This window comes from Pyrgilauda ruficollis, unplaced genomic scaffold (genome assembly GCF_017590135.1).
Source record: "Pyrgilauda ruficollis isolate IOZ18807 unplaced genomic scaffold, ASM1759013v1 scaffold164, whole genome shotgun sequence".
NCBI lineage: Eukaryota > Metazoa > Chordata > Aves > Passeriformes > Passeridae > Pyrgilauda > Pyrgilauda ruficollis.
The window spans coordinates 107,196-127,546 of NW_024515209.1; the positions used below are offsets into that span (position 1 = coordinate 107,196).

General features: G+C 47.7%; 1 protein-coding gene across 1 annotated transcript in view; it reads right to left on the reverse strand.

Moving 5' to 3' along the window:
* Positions 1-17,032, reverse strand: part of VCAN (versican) — a 100,058-nt gene extending 83,026 nt beyond the window's left edge. The window contains exons 1-3 of the mRNA XM_041463343.1: positions 16,779-17,032; positions 9,100-9,175; positions 4,030-4,401 (exon numbers count right to left, since the gene is read on the reverse strand). Of these exons, the coding sequence (XP_041319277.1) occupies positions 4,030-4,401; positions 9,100-9,169 (442 nt within the window). The 5' untranslated portion in view covers positions 9,170-9,175; positions 16,779-17,032. The remainder of the gene's footprint in view (positions 1-4,029; positions 4,402-9,099; positions 9,176-16,778) is intronic.
* Positions 17,033-20,351: the final 3,319 nt, after the last annotated feature.

The following is a 20,351-nucleotide window of genomic DNA, read 5'->3' on the forward strand; positions in this document are numbered from 1 at the left end:
TTTGGACTCAAGGCTCAGCAGGTAACGTGGAGATTTGCAATGCCAAAGGAAAACTGGATCAAGTAACCCAACGTGTCATGCTCCTCCTACACTCAGCCGTGACTTTCCCAGATCCCCAGGGCCGTGCACACGGAGCCACCCCAGCCAGAACACAGCTGCTCACTTCCCTAGAATTAAACGAGCCAATTCAGGTTTTTTGATCTAAGATGAGACATTTAAACAGATACTCAGATCAAAATATTTGATCTCTGTTTGATGCGCACACAGCCAAGCACTGCTCAGCAGACAAAAGATCCCAGGTGAACTCACAGGGTCTTGATGATGTCTCTGAGACAGAATCATGAAATGGTTTGGGATGGAAGGAACCTTAAAGATCATCTATTTCCAAATATAAGCAGCTATTGATACCCAAGTAGCTGGCATCGTTAATTCCTACAACCAAGGCAAAGGAAGGCCAGAGAATTACATCAATTTCCAAGATCCTGTCATTATTTAGAAAACTTTCACCTGTCAAAAAATGATGTAGCAGAAATACACACTGCAGAGACAAAGGCAATGTGTGTGATGATATGTGTCTTCCCAGTGAATGATAACTAAGATAACCAGCTGTGGTTAAGTCATGGCTTAACCAGGAGTCCACCCATGGATAATAAAAATCTACAGACATTCAAAAAACAAATGGGAAAAACCAAAGCCATACTGTTCAGGATAGAATAACAAAAGTCTCTGTGTGGATAATTCCATGGGTGACATGTCTCTGACAGCAACAGGGTTGAGTGTTTCAGTTTGCTCTTTGATATCAGCTGCTTTCATTGGAATAGGACTCTGGGACAGCCAGATCTTTTGTCTGAACAGTTTGTTGCTAATAACATATGAATCTGACTTCAGAAGTTCATTTGGCATCTAAACCAGCAAATTAACTGGATATTTGCACACAAGTTATCAAATTTGTCTGTTGTGATAGCTAAACAGAAAAAAAAAATAGGTTCACAGTTACAACTTTTGTACAGTCTTGGGCTTGAGACCCAGCGAAAATAAATAATTAGGCATTAGAAGTTCTACTTTCAATGACTAATATTCACTATTCAGCTTAACCTGGGGAAATCTGTATGCTACTGAGAAAATTATGCTTCCTCAGAAATCCCACTTTTCGTTCACAATACATTCCATCACTGGTAAAATACATTCGTTTGATGCACAGTGTGTTCAATAGCAGTTTTGTATTCCCAGCATACCTAAAGGAGAGAAATGGCAATTACAGTAATTTTATTCAAGTTATCTTTCCCAGCTATCTATTACACTACAAAGGTTAATTTGAAAAACAAGCAGGCCAGCTGTCTAATCTTATCTTCCTGGCTTCATTGATGTTGCATTATGCTTTTTGCTTGAAAGTTTCAAATTAGGTAATGTCCATAAAACAAATAGAAACCCTGAAAATACCTAGAACAAAAGTTCTGAATTGGTTTAAAAATACCCAAAGAAGCATAAAAAAATACCCCAAACTATAAATTCATCATAATGGCAAAAGTGAAATTACACCTGCTTCAGTAGAACTCTCCCAAAAAGTTTTGGCCTACTTAATTTGAGCATAAAATCAGAAGAATAAAAAAAACTGTTGATAATTTTACCAGAGCTTCAGCAGCCCCAGCTCCACCCAGGAGAGCTGACCAAAGCACAGTGCTGAACCAGGCTATCCCTCAGCTCTGGAATTAGCTCAGTTAACATGGAAATATCTCCCTGCACCCCAATCAGGACAGGATGAACAAAGGGGGAGAACAGTCTCCTCAAATGGTGTCACTCTGGGGTGCAGGTTCAAAAAGAAACAGCAGAGATAATTTGTGTTTGGGACTAATGGGTTTTTTTTTGGTTTATTAATAAAAGCTGAAATCACAAGAAACCATAAAGAATAGAGCAGAAGATTTGAGCAGCAACATTCACATGAAGTTCTTATGAGTCTAATAAATGCCATTTGTTTACATAATGGAGAAAACTGAGAATGAATGGCACAAATGACGGTCTAGCAAACCAATTTTCCACTTGGATCAAGACTTAGCTTTTTTCCTCTCCTGAAATTCTGACACTAAAGCAGTCATGGAAAAGAACAGTTGCAGAAAGAAAATGGAGCCTGTGAAGTTTTCACTGAGGTAAAATCATAAATCTAATCAGATCAACACTTTGCAGTGTTTTTACAGGAGCAGCAACTACAAAAGCTACAGTATCACCATAAATCATCTGATATTTTATTGTCATAAACATCTGCAGCTCCTGGATATAGATATGTAGTCAAGGGAGCACTTGAAAAAGGGTAAGGAATGCCAGGTACACTCATTATGAAAAGTAATGTTCAAACCAGGATTTCTTTTGCTTTTGTCATCAGGACCTAACAGTTTATGAAGTTATGCAGACATTAATGGCTACACTGATTTATTGTATTTCCAAATTAAGGCCACACCTTCAAATCCTTCTGTTGAATCAACGCCAACAGACTGTTCATATTAGGTTAGGCAGATTGGAAGAACAATACAGTATTAAGCTCACCAAAAAAGCCCTAGACAAAGCCATGATTTCCAGCAGCAGATATTAATGTTTGTTTTGCGATTCATTCACCTGAGTAAATACTGAACTTCCAAAAAACACCAAGCTGCAAAGGGGTGAGCAAGGCAGGGCCCAAAGCAAGGCTCCTATGAGGAGGTACATCCACACAGCTCAGCGTTGTTCTAAGCACAGGCAGAAACCTGGGTCCAGAACATGCCTGTGCATGGCACAGAGCCTGGGTTAATGCCCTTTCAGCACAGCCTGTTAGGTCAGGCTCAGTGCCAGCCCGACAAGCACTGGAGCAGTCTCTGTGCCATGCTCCCCGAGCGCGTTCCGAGGGCAGAAACACCCACACATCACATGCTGCTTTGGCCACTCACTCTTTGGTTCTGCTTAAACCCATTGACCGCTCCAGGCTGGAGCAGAGGGGCTGGGAAGCTGGGACAGGCCCTGGGGGGCTGTGACAGCAGCTGGACAGAGCCCAGGGTGCCCAGGTGGCCAAGAGCCGATGGCCCCTGGGCTGTGCCAGCCGTGGGGCAGTGACTGTTGCTGTGCTGGCACTGCTGAGGGAGCACCTCAGATCCCAGGGGCAGCTCTGGGCCACCCACAGCAACAAATTGAGGGGCTGGAGCCCCAGGAGAGGCTGAGGGAGCTGGGAAGGGGCTGAGCCTGGAGAAAAGGAGGCTCAGGGGGGCCCTTGTGGCTCTGCACAGCTCCTGCCAGGAGGGGACAGCCGGGGGGTCGGGCTGTGCTCCCAGGAACAGGGACAGGAGGAGAGGGAACGGCCTCAGGCTGGGCCAGGGCAGGCTCAGGGCGGGCACCAGGAATTTATAAACCTCACTGAAAGAGTGATCACACATTGAAATGCACTTCCCAGGGAAGTGGGGATGTCATCAGCCCTAAGACAGTTCCAAAAATGCTTTAATGTGGCATTTGGGGACCTGAGTTAGTAGTGAACATGGCAGTGCTGGGTTAGTGCTTGGACTTGATAATCTTAGATGTCTTCTCCAGCATCAACTGTTCTGAAACTCCTGTTTCTTCTGTCTCTCAACACATAGACTTCTCCCTCTCACAATTTTGGAGACTATTTCCTAACAGAGATGGCAAGCAAACTGTTATCACTGCCTGTCCCACATTTAGCAAACACCTCCCCTACTTCTTTTCGTGCAGCTTCTCACAGACGAGTTTTTCTTTTGCCCATCCAAAATTTATTACTGGGCAAAAAGAAGGCACTTCCTTCATGCTTGATGATCTTTCCCTGAAAGAGTGGTTCCCACTTTTGTTTGCATAGTTTGGGACATCAAGATAGGCCAACCACAGCTTCAGTGGCTTTTTTTCATCCTTTCCATCATAAGTTGCTTCTTTCCACCCGACTCAAAGGGTAAATGCCTAAAGACACTGCTATAAATCCTCTCTAGTTTTGTGTTAATCACCAAGTTTCGCTGCTTTAACTGGAACCACTGCTGGCTAGGAATGAAACAGACAAATCCTTACCCTCAACAGCCAGCGAGACGATGCCCTGCGTGTCCTCCACTCCGTACATGACGTCGCAGCGATAGACCCCGGCGTCGCTGGCGCGCAGCTTGGAGAAGGTCAGCGAGGCGTCCCCGCTCTCCTCGGAGTGGCTGGGGACAGACACCCTGTCCTTGTAGCTCTGGCCTATTTTGATGTTGCCATTTTGGGCCACCAGGACCGTGGTTTCCTTGGCGTCCTTGCCGCTTTTGTCCAGTTCCACCTTGGACCATTTGATCCGGAGGTACTCGGCAGCGTAGCTGGAGGATATGGTGGGTGTGGTTGAAAAGAAGCACGGCAGGACTGAAGTTCCAGAGAGAGATCCCTTGACCAGGGTTTTTTTTTCTGCTTTAACTAGAAAAAGGGGAGAGAGCAAGGAGAGAGAAAGGAGAAATCATGTTAATGTAACAGCAAAATCAGAAACAGATATATTTCATTGTTAACTAATGATTCACTAATCCAAAGCCTGAAATCCATGAACCTTACTTGATTTGTAAGAGGACTGGGGGGTACAAGCTGAAAAAAGAGTTTGTATCAATCTTGGTACATCTGAGGCTGATGATTTGGCACGTTTCTCTTTGGGAAACTTTCATTCTGACTTATTTTCTCTATTTGTTATGGTCAGTTTGGGAACTGGTCTGAAATTTTAGGTGACAGATGAACTGTAAGAGCTATTTCTTCAATTCACAGGAGGAAGACCACTCTGAGTGAAAAATTATGAGTTACCTCACTGGCCAAAACCCTGAGTGCAGGGGAGCTGCTGGAGCTCACACCTTGCCTCACCTCACGGCAGCTGTTCCTGTCCTCAGAAGGAAACACAGCCCATGGCTTTGCAGCCCTGTCACCCCTGACCCCACTGTTCTCTCAGGGGTTAAATCTTTTTATTGCACACGTGCTGAAACAAAAGCCTTTCCATTGAGAGTCTCCCAAATAGCCACTCTTTCAAAGTTGCTTCCTTGTAGCCTCCGGGCCTTTAACACATTGCAGAAATGAAATATTTCAGGATGTAAAAGCAAAGGAAGAAGTAAAGCACGCAGAAAGTCCCTACTTGGCTCAGACTTGACATGATCAGGACTTTTATCATTTTTTATGTCATCTCCAGCTGCAAACGTTTCAGAGTGAAATGCTTCCATCTGACAATATCCTGAGGGGGAAGTTGACTACTGTTCATCCAAGCTGCACACTGTGACTGAAGAGAGGGTTTCTGATGGATTTGCCTTTTTTATGTGATGTTATTTCATCACACGTAATGGCTTAATGAAGATTAAAAGCTGATGCTCAACAGTAACTGTTTTACCTCTTTCACAGTCCTTCTCTCTAACATTTTTGAAAGGTAGAGCATAGTCATCATTATTTTGAAAGGAGTTGGGATTTATAAAGCTTAGAAATATAAGAACTTAATAATAGCCATCAACAGAGTGATACATGAAACAGCAGACACCAGCACATGAAATTAATCTGTTTATCTATGATAAAAAGTATAATCTCTCCATAAGGAGTAGAAGATTGGAGAGTAGGATGGAAGAGTGAGCAGAGGGAGAGAATTAAAGAAGAGTAGCAAAAAGGGAAGAGAGAAAAGACAAGGGAGAAAAATTTAAAAAAAAAGGGAACAAAAAGAAGAAAGAAAACAGACAAAAGAAATGGGGGAAAAAAGGAAAATGGAAGAAAAAAAAAGAAAAGCTGCTCATTAGCCTGATTATTTTTAACAGAGACAGATGATTTTCCACAGGACAAAGTCTTAATGGTATTATCTAAATGGTATTATCTAAATCTAAATACAAGAGTCATCTGCTTAATGCCCAAGCATTTTAATAATAAAGTACTAGCCAAAAAAAGAGAAAAATGGGCTGACAGAGAAGACACAGAATTCTGAATTAAGTTCTTGGGTCCTTTTCATCCATACCTACTCAACTAGAATTCCTTGGGCACACAATTTAAAAAGAGTCAAAATGATGGTATCAAAGCTGATGAAACCAGAGATCTTTTATATCGCCTTTATTTTGTTGAAACTTCACAGAGCTACAGTGGTTAGAGATAAAGAAATAGAATGAATTCTGAGTTCTATCAGTTGTGATGGAATTACTGCCAAATTGCACAGGTGGGAGATTAAAATCAGTCTCAAAATATTTAGAATTTATTATGATCTCTTGTCATCTATACACCTTACAGGAGCTTTCTTCTTAATTGAAGAATGACTAAATTATAATTATACTGACTGACAGAACTTTAAAAAACTTTGTAAGAACACTGTTTATGATTAAGAGTGATCTGGAATATCAGCGCTGAACCCTGAGGAAATTTCCTCCCTTTAAAATTTGTGTCCTCACATCAGCCAGCTGGAAGCCTTGGCAAACAACACATTTCATCCTGATATGAAAACTAGATCCAGCCTAAACTGTGCTGCTTCCCAGAACAGAAGATTCTGTGGAGCTGCAGTTCTGCCCAACTTTAGAAAGCCTCATACCACACTTTACAAAAAACTATTTGTTGTGGCGAGGAGAGGGAAGAAGGAGAAGACAAGAAGAAGGAGGAGAAGGAGGAAGAGGAAAAAGAGGAAGAGGAGAAGGAGAAAGGAGGAGGAGGAGGTTTTTCCCTACAGAAAAAGAAACTATTTGGCTGACATAATATCTGAAATACAAGACTAAGTGATGTTCCTGCACAGGTCCAAAAAGCTTGATGTCTTGCAGCACACCAAATTAGCTAGGGTAGCAGAATTTACTGACCAATGCAGAAGTTATCAGTATCTCATATTAATCCATATAACCCTTTTTTTACCCCCTTTAGTATTTCTGCTAAGCTCATATTCCATGTCAGCCCCTATCAATGGAATGTGATAGGCCAATGACACACAGCTGGATGTCTTCCTTTTGAGGTGGGAAGAAAGGAATTCTTGCTTGAGAACAAAGTCTCTTTCTCCAAAATGTGTATACTTGTTCTGTGGTAAATGTGTACAAAATCCTTAAAGTAGGAGTCTAGATAATTTTTTAAAAGGACAAAATTCTGCCCTTCTGTATCACATTAACCACAATGACCAGGCCAATAGGTCTCCAGTGGACAAGGAGTCTGAAGAAAAGAGTGCCCTGCATGGTGTGACACTGCTTGGAGGAGTGAATTTGCCACATAATTGAGTTTAGCTGAACAGAATGTTGCTACTGACTATGCAGATAAATCCCACATGCTTAAAGAATAAAATATTCTATTTATTTTTAGATAAATTTATGAGGGAAAAAAAAAATGTTGCATGTCATTTTTCAGTTCATCAACAACCTGCTGGGACATATGGTATATTGCCCTGTCTAGCAGCAGAAATAGAAAGGATCACTGAAATTGTGTGTTTTGTCAATCTAGCTGCTAGCACTGAGCCTAGGAGAAGCTTTTTCATTAACCACCAGTCTTTTAGTGAAGATAATAATGAATTAAAATGAGTGAAACTTGTAGGAAACACTGAAAGGTAACGGACTGAGACCCAACAACAACCTGAGTCCTTTACTTAGGTGGTTTGTGGTCTGAGCAAGCAGAATAAGAGACAGACACACAGAGTAATGAAGAATTAATTTTATAGTCTACAAGACACTCACAAGGAGCCAGGCAAATGTAAATCTCAGCTGCAGAGCTCAACATCACAAATGGCCACCCAAAGCAGGTAGGAAAAACTCCAGTGTTGATTATAACCACAAGGCCCAGCTTGTAAACCACAACAGTGATAACTTGGGAATTGGTGTTTCACAAAAGATTTAAAGGCTTCAATTTTAAATCCAAACTAAGGATTCAAAAAGAAAATGTTGAAATGTAGGGTGTCTATCTCTCAGAATGCTGAGATACATTCTATTTTTAGAGTATTTTTAAACAAAAGCTGTACTTATAAAGATTGTGTGTAGTCTTCCAACATTCATTCTTAAAAATATTACTGCACCAACTGCCTTTTCTACAAAAGATATGGACATGAGTTGATGCCACAGATTCTTTGGGATGATGAATTAGATCAATTCATGAAAAACAAAAATGTTTTCATCCTTGTCCTCCTCACCATGGCCATTGTTTGAAAATGGTTACTAGTCTGTAGGCCAAAAGAATGGCCCCCGACTTAAAAAGTAAACCCCAGGCTGGGTCACAGCCTGATCTACATTCCAAAGAATGGGACATTCATAAAAATCTCCCAAGTACCAAAAATTCCACTCTGGAGATAAATGAGCCATTTATGATGCAATAAAAGGTGGAGTAAGTGAGAGGACATGTAAAGATGCCATCCCACACTCTACAACTTCAAGGATCCATGCAACTCCTCCCCACTTAAGACTGCTGCCCCCTCAATCCCTGTATCCCTGAATCTGCATTTGTGCAAGGCAGTGAGTCAGGTCTGTGGTTTGATCCAGACCTTCCTTCCTCATAGCCAATCTAAATCTATTATCCTTTTTTTTTAATTGGCTCCACTAATGAACCAGTCCTTGTCTTTATCATTAAGACTATTTAAACATGTTACTAGCAATAGTGTTCCAGATAGGTGGGAAAAAAAAGTAGTAAATTTGATTTTCCCAAAGGCGAAAATCAGTTTGAGGAGTACCTGGAAGTAAGAGGGAAAGAAAATAAAGAAAAATCTTCCTTTGAGATTTGGGAAAGCTGTTTTCCCAATTTTGTGAGTCTGTAGCAGCTGTTGGGATATTTTCCATACTGAAGGCATGACCCAAACTTTCAAATAACCAGGGCAACCACACATGGATACATACTTCAGTCTTGGCATGTAATCACCGAGAGGTAGAAAGGGCTCCTTCCTTTCCACCCAAACCTGCAGCTGCTCTAACACCTCCTTGCTAAAGACCCCAGCAGCCAAGGGATCTGCCCCAGCTTAGCTCATGGCAGCCCAAGCACAACAGGAATAAATCATTAACGCCTTGAGGAGGACACAGAAACAAAATTAGTGACAGGGTGCAGCATTGCAGGGGCAAAGAAAGACAATTTCCTGAGTTTGGGCTGTTTCCTCAGTCCTGTGAAATGCCCTACCAATCAGACCACTAAATTCATTTTAATGAAATGTTCTATGTACAGAAGACTTACCTTTAGGTAGCATATATGTTATAACTAACGTAGAGTACATCCATAAGATACTTTTTATACTTAACAACATCTTGACCTAGAAATGAAGAACAAAGGAGCAAGCGGTTAGTATTGCACTGTGTCCTTAGAAAATGTTGTAACTTAGCACATCAGTATTTGTCACTGGTATCATAAGCAGTCCTTCCTGCTTTCAAGGCATTTTGATTTAGCAATTTATGGTGGAGAGTTGTTATAATGACCATGAGCCTCCATGGAATACAGATTTGTTATGGGTTTCAGGTTGTTGAGTCCTGAGTGATTCTCTGACATGTCAGTTCCCTTTGGTTTTGTCTCTCCTTTACAGGCTCCACCATCCAACAGCTGGAAAGCTCTTCACATGTATCATATGTAGACAATAATAAATTGCATGTTCACAACATTATTTCTCAGTTTTCATTTCTGCTCATAGTTACACATGTTGAACCTGTAAATATCCCCAAAGTTACAAAAGCATTGCAAGACACACAAACACCAATGACTACAAAGGGTTTATAAATAGTGCCTCATCGATACAGTTACATGCATGTGCTATGAACATCCCAACATAATAAATTATTATTTTCAGCAGCAATTTGTCAAAATGCTGACAAATTTTTATCACTACCTTGATTTTCTTGATATTGCTGCAAAATCTGCTGCCTGAGCTCTTCACTAGGGCAAATAACCAAGCTGACAGTTTTTTCCTGTTCAAGAGAGCTTGCAGCTGAACTGCCTTAAGGATCAGTGAAGGAGAGATTTAATAGATATGTACCTGTCTGTGTTGTAATCATGGAACCTGCACTGCACACATGTACAATTTAAAACTTCCACTGTTAAAAACTCCACAGGCTGCACTGAACATGACAGCAAAGACACACAGAGAGGCAACTTCAGAAAACTCCTGGTGACGTGTTCAACCTCAGGACAGCTCTCTGCACAGCTCACAGCTGCAGCCCAAACTCCACAGGAGTCTGTGTGAACTGGCACACATCCTGTAACGTCTGAGCAGCACGGGAAAGACGCAAAACATCTCCAACCAAGCCTTTCCAGTGAGGCAAGTTAAGAATTCCCACCCAACAGGGCTGAAAACCCCAGAGCCTTTCATTCCCTCTACATGGATGGTCAGAGCCAGCTAGCTGCACAGGGAAACATGTGCTACAACCTATTCCCTGGGCGTGGAGGGAGAAATGCAGCTGCTTTCCACAGAGCAGGCTGCACGCTGCCAAGGACGCCCCATCTCTGCTGCAGCCATTCAGGACAGCTGAGTGTAGAGTGTGATATCACTTATTTTGCAACGTGAACTTCATGGACTTTGCACTTTTCACAACTGAGTCCCAAACTAGAACCAGGACTTCATTCAGTTGAAGTCCTTCATGCCATAAAACTTTTAGGAAGACCCTAACACCTACCCCCAAAACCACTCGGCCAGACTTTTATCTCTTCCTACATTTACACAAGCCAAGCTGCATGTGAAGAAAACAGAAGTGACTATTTATTAGCTAACTTTTAAATTCCATACTGTGCCCTGGTGCAAACTCCCTGTAGAAGGCTGTTATGAGTGAGAGTGAGAGGTTGCACAAGATCAGAGCTGCAGACATCCAAGACCTCTGAATGCAAAGGATCAGCTCTGAAATGCAGTCACAGGCTTGCTTAGATAAACAAACAATTAAAAGAAAATGTGATGTCAGTCTGAGCCTACAGATGTGCAGAAGGACCTTCAAGCAACCCTTGTATCCCAAGAATGCTGGAAGCCTCAAGCACCAAAACCACTGCAGTGAAGCTCCTTTGGTAACACAAGAGCTCTGATGAGAGCATGAAAAGAAGACTGACTGGAAGAATTCTCCACCTTCCAAGGTGCTGAGTGAAGGACCTGCCTGCCAGACAAAGTTCTGGCCCCTGTGAGAGCTCAGTGGCTCCAGACCTTCTGAGATGTGCTGCCCACATGTGCTCCCCTGCGTCACACACTGCCTGCACCCACAGCGAAGCCAAGGTCCAGAACAGAATGTTTACAAGTTTAGCTCTCCATGTTTACCCATAAGTTTTATCTCCCTCCTTCCCCTGAAGGCAACCTTGGCTTTTGGGACCAGAATCAAGGGAATCAAAGAAACCTGACAAGAGAAAGAACAAAGTATTTTCTTTTTCACGACAACGGGGGTGTTGCACCTAAACAGAGCTGGTTGCATTTTGCACCTGGCCCACTTCCCTGGCTCTGACCTGGCGTACCTGGGTGCTTGGCACGTGTCAGTGGAAGCATGTTGCCCTTGGAAGTCCACTGTAATTGCTGTCATAACACAAGTGCTTCCACGTTTGGTAAGAACACAAACCCTGCTGCTACGCTTCCAGTCACCAAACACAACACACACACCCACAGGGACAGATGAAAACAGAAAGGCGACTGTGGAAAGGCAATTTTCAACGTATCCATGGGAACAGAACATTTCTGGATGTGATGGCTCCTAGCCTTTTATGGAGTAGGGCAGGGATTACACCTGCTGCACCAAGGGCGTGGATAGCTCCAAAAAAAATTGCACTTTTGGTTGAGCACAAAGCTTAATATGAGACATTCACCAAAAATCCCTACCTGACTCTTGGAAAACCACTTCCTGACTTTTTATAAATCTTCTTTATCCTGAAATGCTCACTCAAGCAATGAAAACCCTGGAGAGAATGGTGATGTTCAGCCCTAAGGGTCAGGAGTGTGACTCCCACACAACCCTCCACACGTGAGGGTTGGTTTTCATGCTCCAGGCTTTGGTGAGTTCCCATAAACACTCCTGGGTTGCCCAGTGCTGCTCCACTCCAGCTGCCAGAACTAAATGTGCAATTACTCCTGCCACCCTCTCCAGACATGCAGACCATAAGAGCAGCACCTTGCTCAGCCCCACAGGGCAGCCTGGCTCAGGAGGAGACAGAGCTCTGCAGACCTGGTGCCAAAAATCCTCCTCAGGACCCACAGCTGAGGCAGAGGTTGCTGCTTACACCTCGCCCCAATTCCCACCCACATTTCCAGGCTCTTGGATGTGATTGCAGGGGACTGTGCTCTCCTGTAGCCCTCAGAGCTAAATCCCTGCTCTAAAACAGGTTTGTGTTTACCATTCCTGCACCCTACAACTCACAGAAGTCTGCTGTCTGGCTGCCGTACTGCCCCTAAATCCACTGCAATTAGCCAAAATCTATCTAACTATACCTTTTTCCACAAGATTTTTTTTTCCCCCTTGGTGTCACTGCACCCATAGTAAAAGAAATCCATAACACAGCGAGCAAATCTTGCCAACTCAAGCTACAAGACTTGAGTAAGTGTTTAATTTCCACCTTCTGCTAAAAAAGTACCTCACTTGACGTGACCAAACTTGGGCTGCCTGCTGGCTGGTTTCCAGCTGGGCTGATCCATTTTATTAGGAGCTGTTACAGGCAGATGGACCTACAGTAGGAATTTGTGTTACATTTCTAAATGGGACACAGCCCTGAGTGCAGCATCTTTTAACCAACAGATGCAAAACTCCTGGACAAACTTCACATCTTTAAAAATTAGCAGTAGGTGTTCTCTCTGTGGGGAAAGAGAGAACTGTCCTGTTTTTGCAGGCGCTGCTACCTTCCCTTACTACAGCAAAAACTCATAGGAGCAGTAAGTTCTGACCAAATTCCAGCTTGTGTTTAGTTTGCACTGTAAGCTTGATCTCACACCAATGCCATTTTAATTTAACCAGATGAGAGAACATCATGTCTCCCTTTCTGTTTAAAACTTCAGGTTCAGAAAGCAAATTGTTCTGGTGTGGAAGAGACTAAAGCTTACAATCCAAAAATACTCCTGGTTTCTCTGAAGCTGAGAGAATGAGGAATTTGCCATATTAGTCATTTTCATAGAGGTAACAATGTCTGTAAAACCTACAACTTCTCAGGTCACACTGAGATTGGTTCTGCACATACTCTACAGCTGCATTGTGAAATCTGGATACGTTCCTTAAACACGTACAAAGCAGCCTCTGCCATCTGACCTCCACAATGAAAGTCAGAATGGCAAAAAAGATGAAAAAAGAAAAAAAAAAAAAAGAAGAGGGTGGGACCCAACAGAACCCGGCACTAGAGAAGAGAAGGAAGGCTACTCATTCTAATGGGTAAAACAGTAAATTACAGTTTCCAGTGGAACCCCCAAAAAGGTAGAAATCACCAATCCCAGTCACAAAACATCCCTTGCTACCTTCCAAGCTCTGAAAGCTTCACAGGTACCATCCTTCCTCAAAGGCACACATTCTGCACTTTGCTTTACTTCTGCATCCTTTGATCTGTTAATTGCTGCCATGCATCCACCTCACCATCAGCCCTGTCTAATTAACTCTGCCAGCCCTACCACCTCTCTGCCACGTGATTAATTAGCCCACTGTGCCAACACATGGCACATCAGCCTGCATCCAGCTCACCAAGCCCTTGCTTCGCCCGCAATCCCTTGGAAAGGGAAGGCCTTGGAGGTTTTTGGGGTGTCTGCATCACCTCTTCCTCATCACCTCCAGCAGCTGTGGGGGGAAACTCCTCCAGGCTGAGTCCTTGTGCTGCTGCCTGCAGGCTGGAGCACAGACAGGAGCAGTGACCAGAGCACAGCGTGTTCTGGCTGCAGCAGCTGCTGCCTCGGGACATCCCTCACAGCTCTGTGCTTGCATGCCAGGAGCAGCTCCAGGCTCTGGGACAGCCACGCAGAGACACAGTGGAAAAGTGCCAGAGGCAGCGCGTGGAGGAGCAATGAGCACACCCTGCTCCTTCTGCATCATCCCAGCTCCACCTTGTCGCTCCTGCCTTCCAGAAACATTGAATATCCCAAGGTATCAGCAAGTCCCACTGCTAGCCCTGCACAGGATACTCTGACAATCCTATGCTGTGCCTGAGAGCATTGCCCAGCCACACTGACCTCTGTCAGGCTTGATTCCAGCTGAGGGTCTCTCATGCCCAACTCTCTCAAGCACCTGCACTGCTGAAGGGAGCAAGAGGTGGAAACAATGTGAAGGTGTCACTCCTGGCACCACACACTGCCGTTGTGGGGTTAGGCACCACGGCAGCCCTGTGGGCTCCAACAGGGGTTCTTCAGCCCTCTTGGGGCTCACCCAGTTCTGCTGCTGGGCACAAGGGTGGCTGTGGGTGCCCTCAGCTCGCTCTGCCATCCCCACAGCCCCAGTGCCACCTCAAGCCCAGGCACTGAGGGATGACCAGAGTCGGAAATGCACCAGTCCCACCCTTCTGTCCAGCACTGCCCATCGGGCCCTGCCTGCTCCTGTGCCACAGAACCTGCCCAGCTGAGCCATGGCAGCTGTGCCAGCCTTTCCTGCCGGCAGAGCTGCTCCATCCTCTGCCCATCCTGGAGCCTTCTCCGTACCCACTTCTTGTGCAGAAGACTCACATGGCTGATGGGGAGTGCGAGGAACAGCGGCGACAGCGGCTTTTATCGAGGGGGTGTTGCGTATTTTAAATTATTTTATTACGGCGGTGATTTGGGGGGATTTGGCCTTTTTTTCCCCTCACGCTGACGGGCCCGGAGCCCTCTGGCGGGAAACCGGCGGCCGCGGGAGCTGCCATGCCGCCGCTCGCCGCCCGGGGGCGCCGCGGGGCCGCCGCGCCCGCCCCGTTCCTCGACAGCGGCCGCGCCCCCGGGCCAGCACCGGGCCCACGACCCCAAACCGGGACCGAACCCGCGGGCTCAACATGGGGCCGAGCCCGCCGCCCCAAAACCGGCACTCAGCCCGTGATCCCCGGCGGACACGCGACACGGAGACCCCCCCAAAGCCCAGCCCTGCCACAGCCTCCCCCCGCCCCGGCAGCGCGGGACCGCGCCCGCCCCGTCCCGGGCTCGCCCCGCCGAGCCTCGCTCGCTCCTGAGGGGGAGGAAACTTCCCCTTTCGCACAGACCGAAAGGCCAAAAAAGAAGAGAAAAGGATTAAATTTTAAAAAGGCACGGAAATAAAGGCAATTCTTGAAGCCACCCAACGTTTACGCTCTCCTATCCCGGGATGGGTTTTTGATTTGGTTTCTGGTTTTGATTGGTTTTTTTGGTGGTTTGGGGTTTTTTTTTGTTTTGTTTTTTGGGTTTTTTGGGTTTTTTTTTCAGCGCGTTTCGACGCTCACGCCTCAATTAACAAAAAAAAAAAAAGGGAAAGAAAAGGGGAGGGGAAGGTGAAGGGAGGAGGAGAAAAAAGGGGGAAAGGGAAAGGAAAGGGAAAAAAGGGAGGGAAAGGGAAAAAGGGAAGGGAGGAAAAAGGGAGGGACAGGGCAAAAAGGGGAAAAGGGAGGCAAAAACGGGTAGGGAAGAGGAAGAAAGAGGAAGGAGAGGAAGTAAAAAGACGGAAAAAGAGGAAAAGCGGGTAAAGAGAAGAAAAGGCGGAAAAGAAAAAGGAAGGAGGGGGAAAGGGAAGGGAAGGAAAGGAAAGAAGGAGATGAAGAAAAAGGAGGAAGAGAATGGGGGAAAGGGAGAAAAACCGAGGGAAGCGGGTGATATAAGGAAAAAAAAAAAAAAAAAGCCATGGGGGCTTAATCCCGAGAGCCGGTGCAGGGAGGGAAGGGAGAGGGGGTGGCCGGGAGGACGTGACCAGGGGGACAATGAGGGCCGGCCCCCGCCCGCCGCCCGCCGCCCCTTTGTGTGGGGACGGGCCCGGCGGAGGCTGCCCGCGGTCCCGCTGCCGTCCCCACACACACACACCACACACACCGCCGCTCCTTCCCGCCGTCGGAGCTCCCCGCTTGCCCTCCACCGAGCTCTCACTTTTCCTTTGTAACACAAAGGCGAAACCCCTGGCAGCGGAGGGGGGAAGGCAAAGCCCGTGCCCCAGAAAGTGGACGTGGGTGTAAGAGGGGGGCGTTTTGCTCCACTGACCTTGCGATCCTCCTCCTCCTCACCCACTGCCCCCCTTTCCGCAGAGAAAATGTGGCTCGGGGCACGCTGCTCTCCGGCTCTTCTGGAGAGATGCTGAGCACCTCAGAGCCGCTCTGCCCTGCGAGCAGCTTTCCAGGAACATCAGGGAAACGGATTGGAGGGGGGGAAAAAAAAAAAAATGGATGTGGGGAGCACACAGGAGTGGAGGACACAGAACGCACGCTTTTCCCAGCGCTAGAAAACTGGTGGCCGTGGGGAAAGGTCCGTTCTCGTCGCTCCTGCCACACGGGCGCTTTGTGTACTTAACACCCGTAAGGAGCAGCTTCCTCCGGTCTCCCTCCGGAGCCCCGTCGCACGCCAAGGTGCGGCTCTACCTTCCCAGCCATCCAAACCACCAGCACCGAACACCCTTGTCAGGGCTCCCACCCCAAAGTCTTCTATTCCCTAGTTTTCTTTGTTCTCCTCTTTGCACCCTTTTTTTCTCTCTCTCTCTCTCTTTTTTTTTTTTTTTTTTTTTTTTTTTTTTTTTTTTTTTTTTTTTTTTTTTGGTGGGTGCCCGAGCATCCCTCCTTCTCTTCCCCCGCGTGTCGTTGAACTTACCCCAGGTTGTTTAAATTCACCAATCATCGCTACTCCCTCCCGCTTAAGATTTGCAGTTCAAACTCTTTGTTGGTGCAAGCAGTAAAACAATTGTTTTAAATCTTAGACTAGGTGTTTGCTGGCAGTCATAGTATAGAAAAAACGGAGGGGAAATTTAAAAAAAAAAAAATCACTACAAACCAACCCACAATAAAAGAGTTATAGTTACCTTAAAAGGTAGCGTATTGCAGAGATAGCAAAAAATCACAACGTGGTGGCTGGGCTAGTCCAGAGATCCCAGTGGCCGCATGAAAGAGTAAATCCCCTCGTTAGTGCTGGAAGGAGCCGGTGGTTCCGGGCTGTCCCCTTGTGCCGGAGCTCGGTGTCCCCTCCTTCGCTCGCTTCCCGCCGGCGAGCACCTGACTCCGAGCGGCGGAGCCGGGACCGAGCTGTGGGCAAAGGGAGCGAAGCCTGCAAGTTCAAATGCGAGCCTCAGCCACCCATCATTATTATATCGTTGTACCGTCAGCGCTGCAGAGGAGGGGCGCTGGCTCGGGGAGAGGAGGGTTCACAAGCTCTGCGAGAGCCTCCTTGCAATTTCCAAAGCTCCCGCAGCTGCTGGGCGCAGGAGAGCCCCCAGCGCCTGCCTCCGCCGAGCGGGGCCCCCCCGCCCCCGGCCGCCCCCTCGGGGCTCCCTCCGGCCCCCAGACCCGGAGCGGGGACCCGCAGCCCGGTGCGGCGGGACGGGTCCCTCCGAGCTCGCCCGGAGCCCTCCGGAGAGGGGCAGGCTGGTGCGAGAGGCGCATTGTTCCCCAATTAGACAATTAACCGGGAAGAGAATGGAGAGACCTCCTCCACCCTGGCTCCCGAAGCCGGTTGAAATGGGGAAAGTGACTGGGACCGAAATGCCTTTTTCCCCTTTGCCTCCACAGTCTCAGCGGAGGTTGCAATGAAAGAATAAATTGGTGCTGGTTCCAAACTTCCCCTGCCGATGCCAATTCACAGGCAGCCTCACATCGGCAGCCGCCCGAGCCAAGCTTCTCCACCCATGCATCTCCAGCCACTTTCTTTTTCTTTTTTTTTCTTTTTTTTTTTTTTTTTTTTTTTTTAAGATTAGACTCTGCGTTTGCTGTCCAAACCTCTCAGAGATGAAGTCATAAGTGGAACTCTAAAACAGCCTTTTACAAGGGATGTTCACCAGTTAATAAAGGGTCTGGTGTGCTCTCCAGGCAGCCCCATCCCAAAATGTACCTATCTCAGAAGGTGGGAGACGTTTAAGGCACCCTCACCAAGCACAAAATGCTGGCAAGAGCAGCTCCTCTGGCTTGCTCCCTCTCAGAGAAGCAGATGCCAGAAGTCCCCCTCCTCCAGGAAGGTGTAAAGCTGGAGCCAGAAGAGAAAAGCCTGGAGAAATAGGTGTGTCTGATTGCACTGCTCTGGGCACGTTTTTGGCAGCCCCAGGTACAAGCACTAGGAAGAGGCAGAAGGAGTTTTCCTTCAGCTCCTCTCGCTGTTACAGTTCCAGCTGCTCTGTCCCCAGAGTTACGCTGACAGAGGATTTCAGACAAGCCCAAAGCCCTTGTTTCCAAAGACAGAACTGGTGCCAAGTTGGAGGGGTGGGAGGTGGAAGAGATGAGAGCCAAGCAGGGAGAAATGGAGACCTGGAGGCTTAAGCCAGATCAGCTTTGTGTGAGCTGTGGCCTGGGCGAGCGGAGCTGGAGCGCTGGCTGAAAACCTTATCTCAGCTTGCAGAGCTTGTTTGTTTTCCCTCCTTACACGGAGTAAATACACAATTGCTTACTTGGGATGTTGAAGAGAGGCTTCTCTCCCACCAGTGTCACCTCCCAGCAGCACCAGTGCCCCCAGTTCCCCGTGCCTGGGTCAGCCCCTGCATGGTGCACTGCCACACCTAAACACACTGGACCTGCCCCACGCTGGGACGAGGTTTCTCAGCCCTTGAAACTTTCTTATTCCTTGAAATCCTTGAAATCCTTGAAATCCTTGAAATAGTGCGTCAGAAGGGCTGATGGAAATACAACACACTGTTTTCAAACAGGCACTCTAAACAGTTGGGGGCATGCTTTTTGAGGTATTTGATGCAAAATCACACAGAGGCTTTGCAGTTCCTGTTTTTGGTAGCCTTGCCTGCCTCACCAGTGTCACTGCTGAGGCAGTGCACACTTCCTCTGCACAGTGTTGTGATGAAAGGAGGATACTGACGTTGAATGTCTCCCACACTGGTTCAAACAAGCCTCTTCTGCCCCTCCAGATGTAAGGGGGTTGGGTGAGACACAGGGTGAGGGCACTGCTCCCTCTCCCCACACAATCTCAGCCTTCCCAGGCTGCAGACAAACCCTCTGAAGACGTATGTGTAAGGCAGCAATCTCTCTGGCCCACTCCTTTTTCCAGGTGAAGAGGTGGGAGACCATCCCGCTGCCATCCTGGCCTCTGGAAAGGAGAGCAGGAAAGGAGCACTGGGTATCTCCCTTTGTCCAGGCCACCCTCCAGGGCAAACAAGGAATTTCTAAATGACCAGGCACCGCATTCAAGCTACCCCTCTAGCCTTCAGTGGCCCCAACTTCCCAGCTCCACCTGCTCCTACTCTGCTCCCTGCCTTGGCTTCAGGTGGGAGGGGTGACATTTAGCAGAGCAGGAGCCACTTCTGCAGCCCTGAGCTTGCTTCTTCATCACCCCGTGACCCTTGTCCACTGGAGACTGAACAGCTGCTCCTGGCAAAGGGTGGGAGGGGGAAAGGGTGGCTCTGCTGTCCCTGCTCTGCTGTGGAGCATCCTCTCGCAGCTGCGGCTGCAGCAGCACAGCTCCACGAGGGGAAGCTGCAGGTTTCTGCTCCCACTGTGCTGTGCTGGTGTCCAGCTGAAGCACTGGCCACCCTTCCAGGGGATGGGGAGATCCTGAGTCTGACCCGAATTCCGAACAGCGAGTAGGGCCGAGGGGCAGCGCAGCTCTCTGCCCTACAAGAAGCAACCAGTAGTTATAGCCCGGGGCTAACCAGCCTCGGGTCGGCTCGCTGCTGGCACCTCTTATTTCTTTTTCACGATGGGGAAGAAAATAGATTATTTCTTTAAAGAGAAAAAAAACCCTTCCCCCCTCCCCTTTCCTTTCCCACCCCCCGGCTGCCGGAGCTCTGATGGGAACCGGCCGGCCAAAGCCGCTCCGTCTCGGAGCTGGGAAGAAAGCGGAGGATGCAGAACCCACCCCCTTCCCCCCTCCTCCCCAGCCCCCTCCCCGCCTTCCTCCTGCTCCTCCTCCTCCTCCTCTTCCTCCTCTCCGCCCGGCGCGGAGCTCCCGGAGCCCCCGCGGAGCCTCGGGGCCCCGGGGCTGGAGGCGCGGAGCCGCAAGGAGAGGAGGCGGGCGGGGGGCTCCGCGCTCCCCCCTGCCCTTCCCGCGGTGGGATGGAGCTTTCTGGGCACGGGGGAGGCTTTGGGGCTGGCCAGACAAAGGCACGGGCGGAGGTGGTCGCAGGGCTGCTGTGGAGCTGGGAAGGGAGGGATGAGGAACTCCTCCTGGGCATCCCCAGCCCGCCGGGGAGAGAAAACCCCGGAGGAAGGAGGGTGTGTTACACCGGAGACCCTCGGGGGCTTACACCGGAGACTGGGGAAAGTGAGGAGCGGATCGAGCTGGAAAAACAGACCGCTGCAGCCCCTCGGTGTTTTCATCTCATTTTATTTAACCCTCCCCACCTTCCCCGGGAGCCAAGCTTTCTGCACTGAACCAAAAAACTGTCCGGAAAGGGGATCTCCTTTCCTCCTCTTGGAGACCACGCAAACTGCCTCCATGGGTT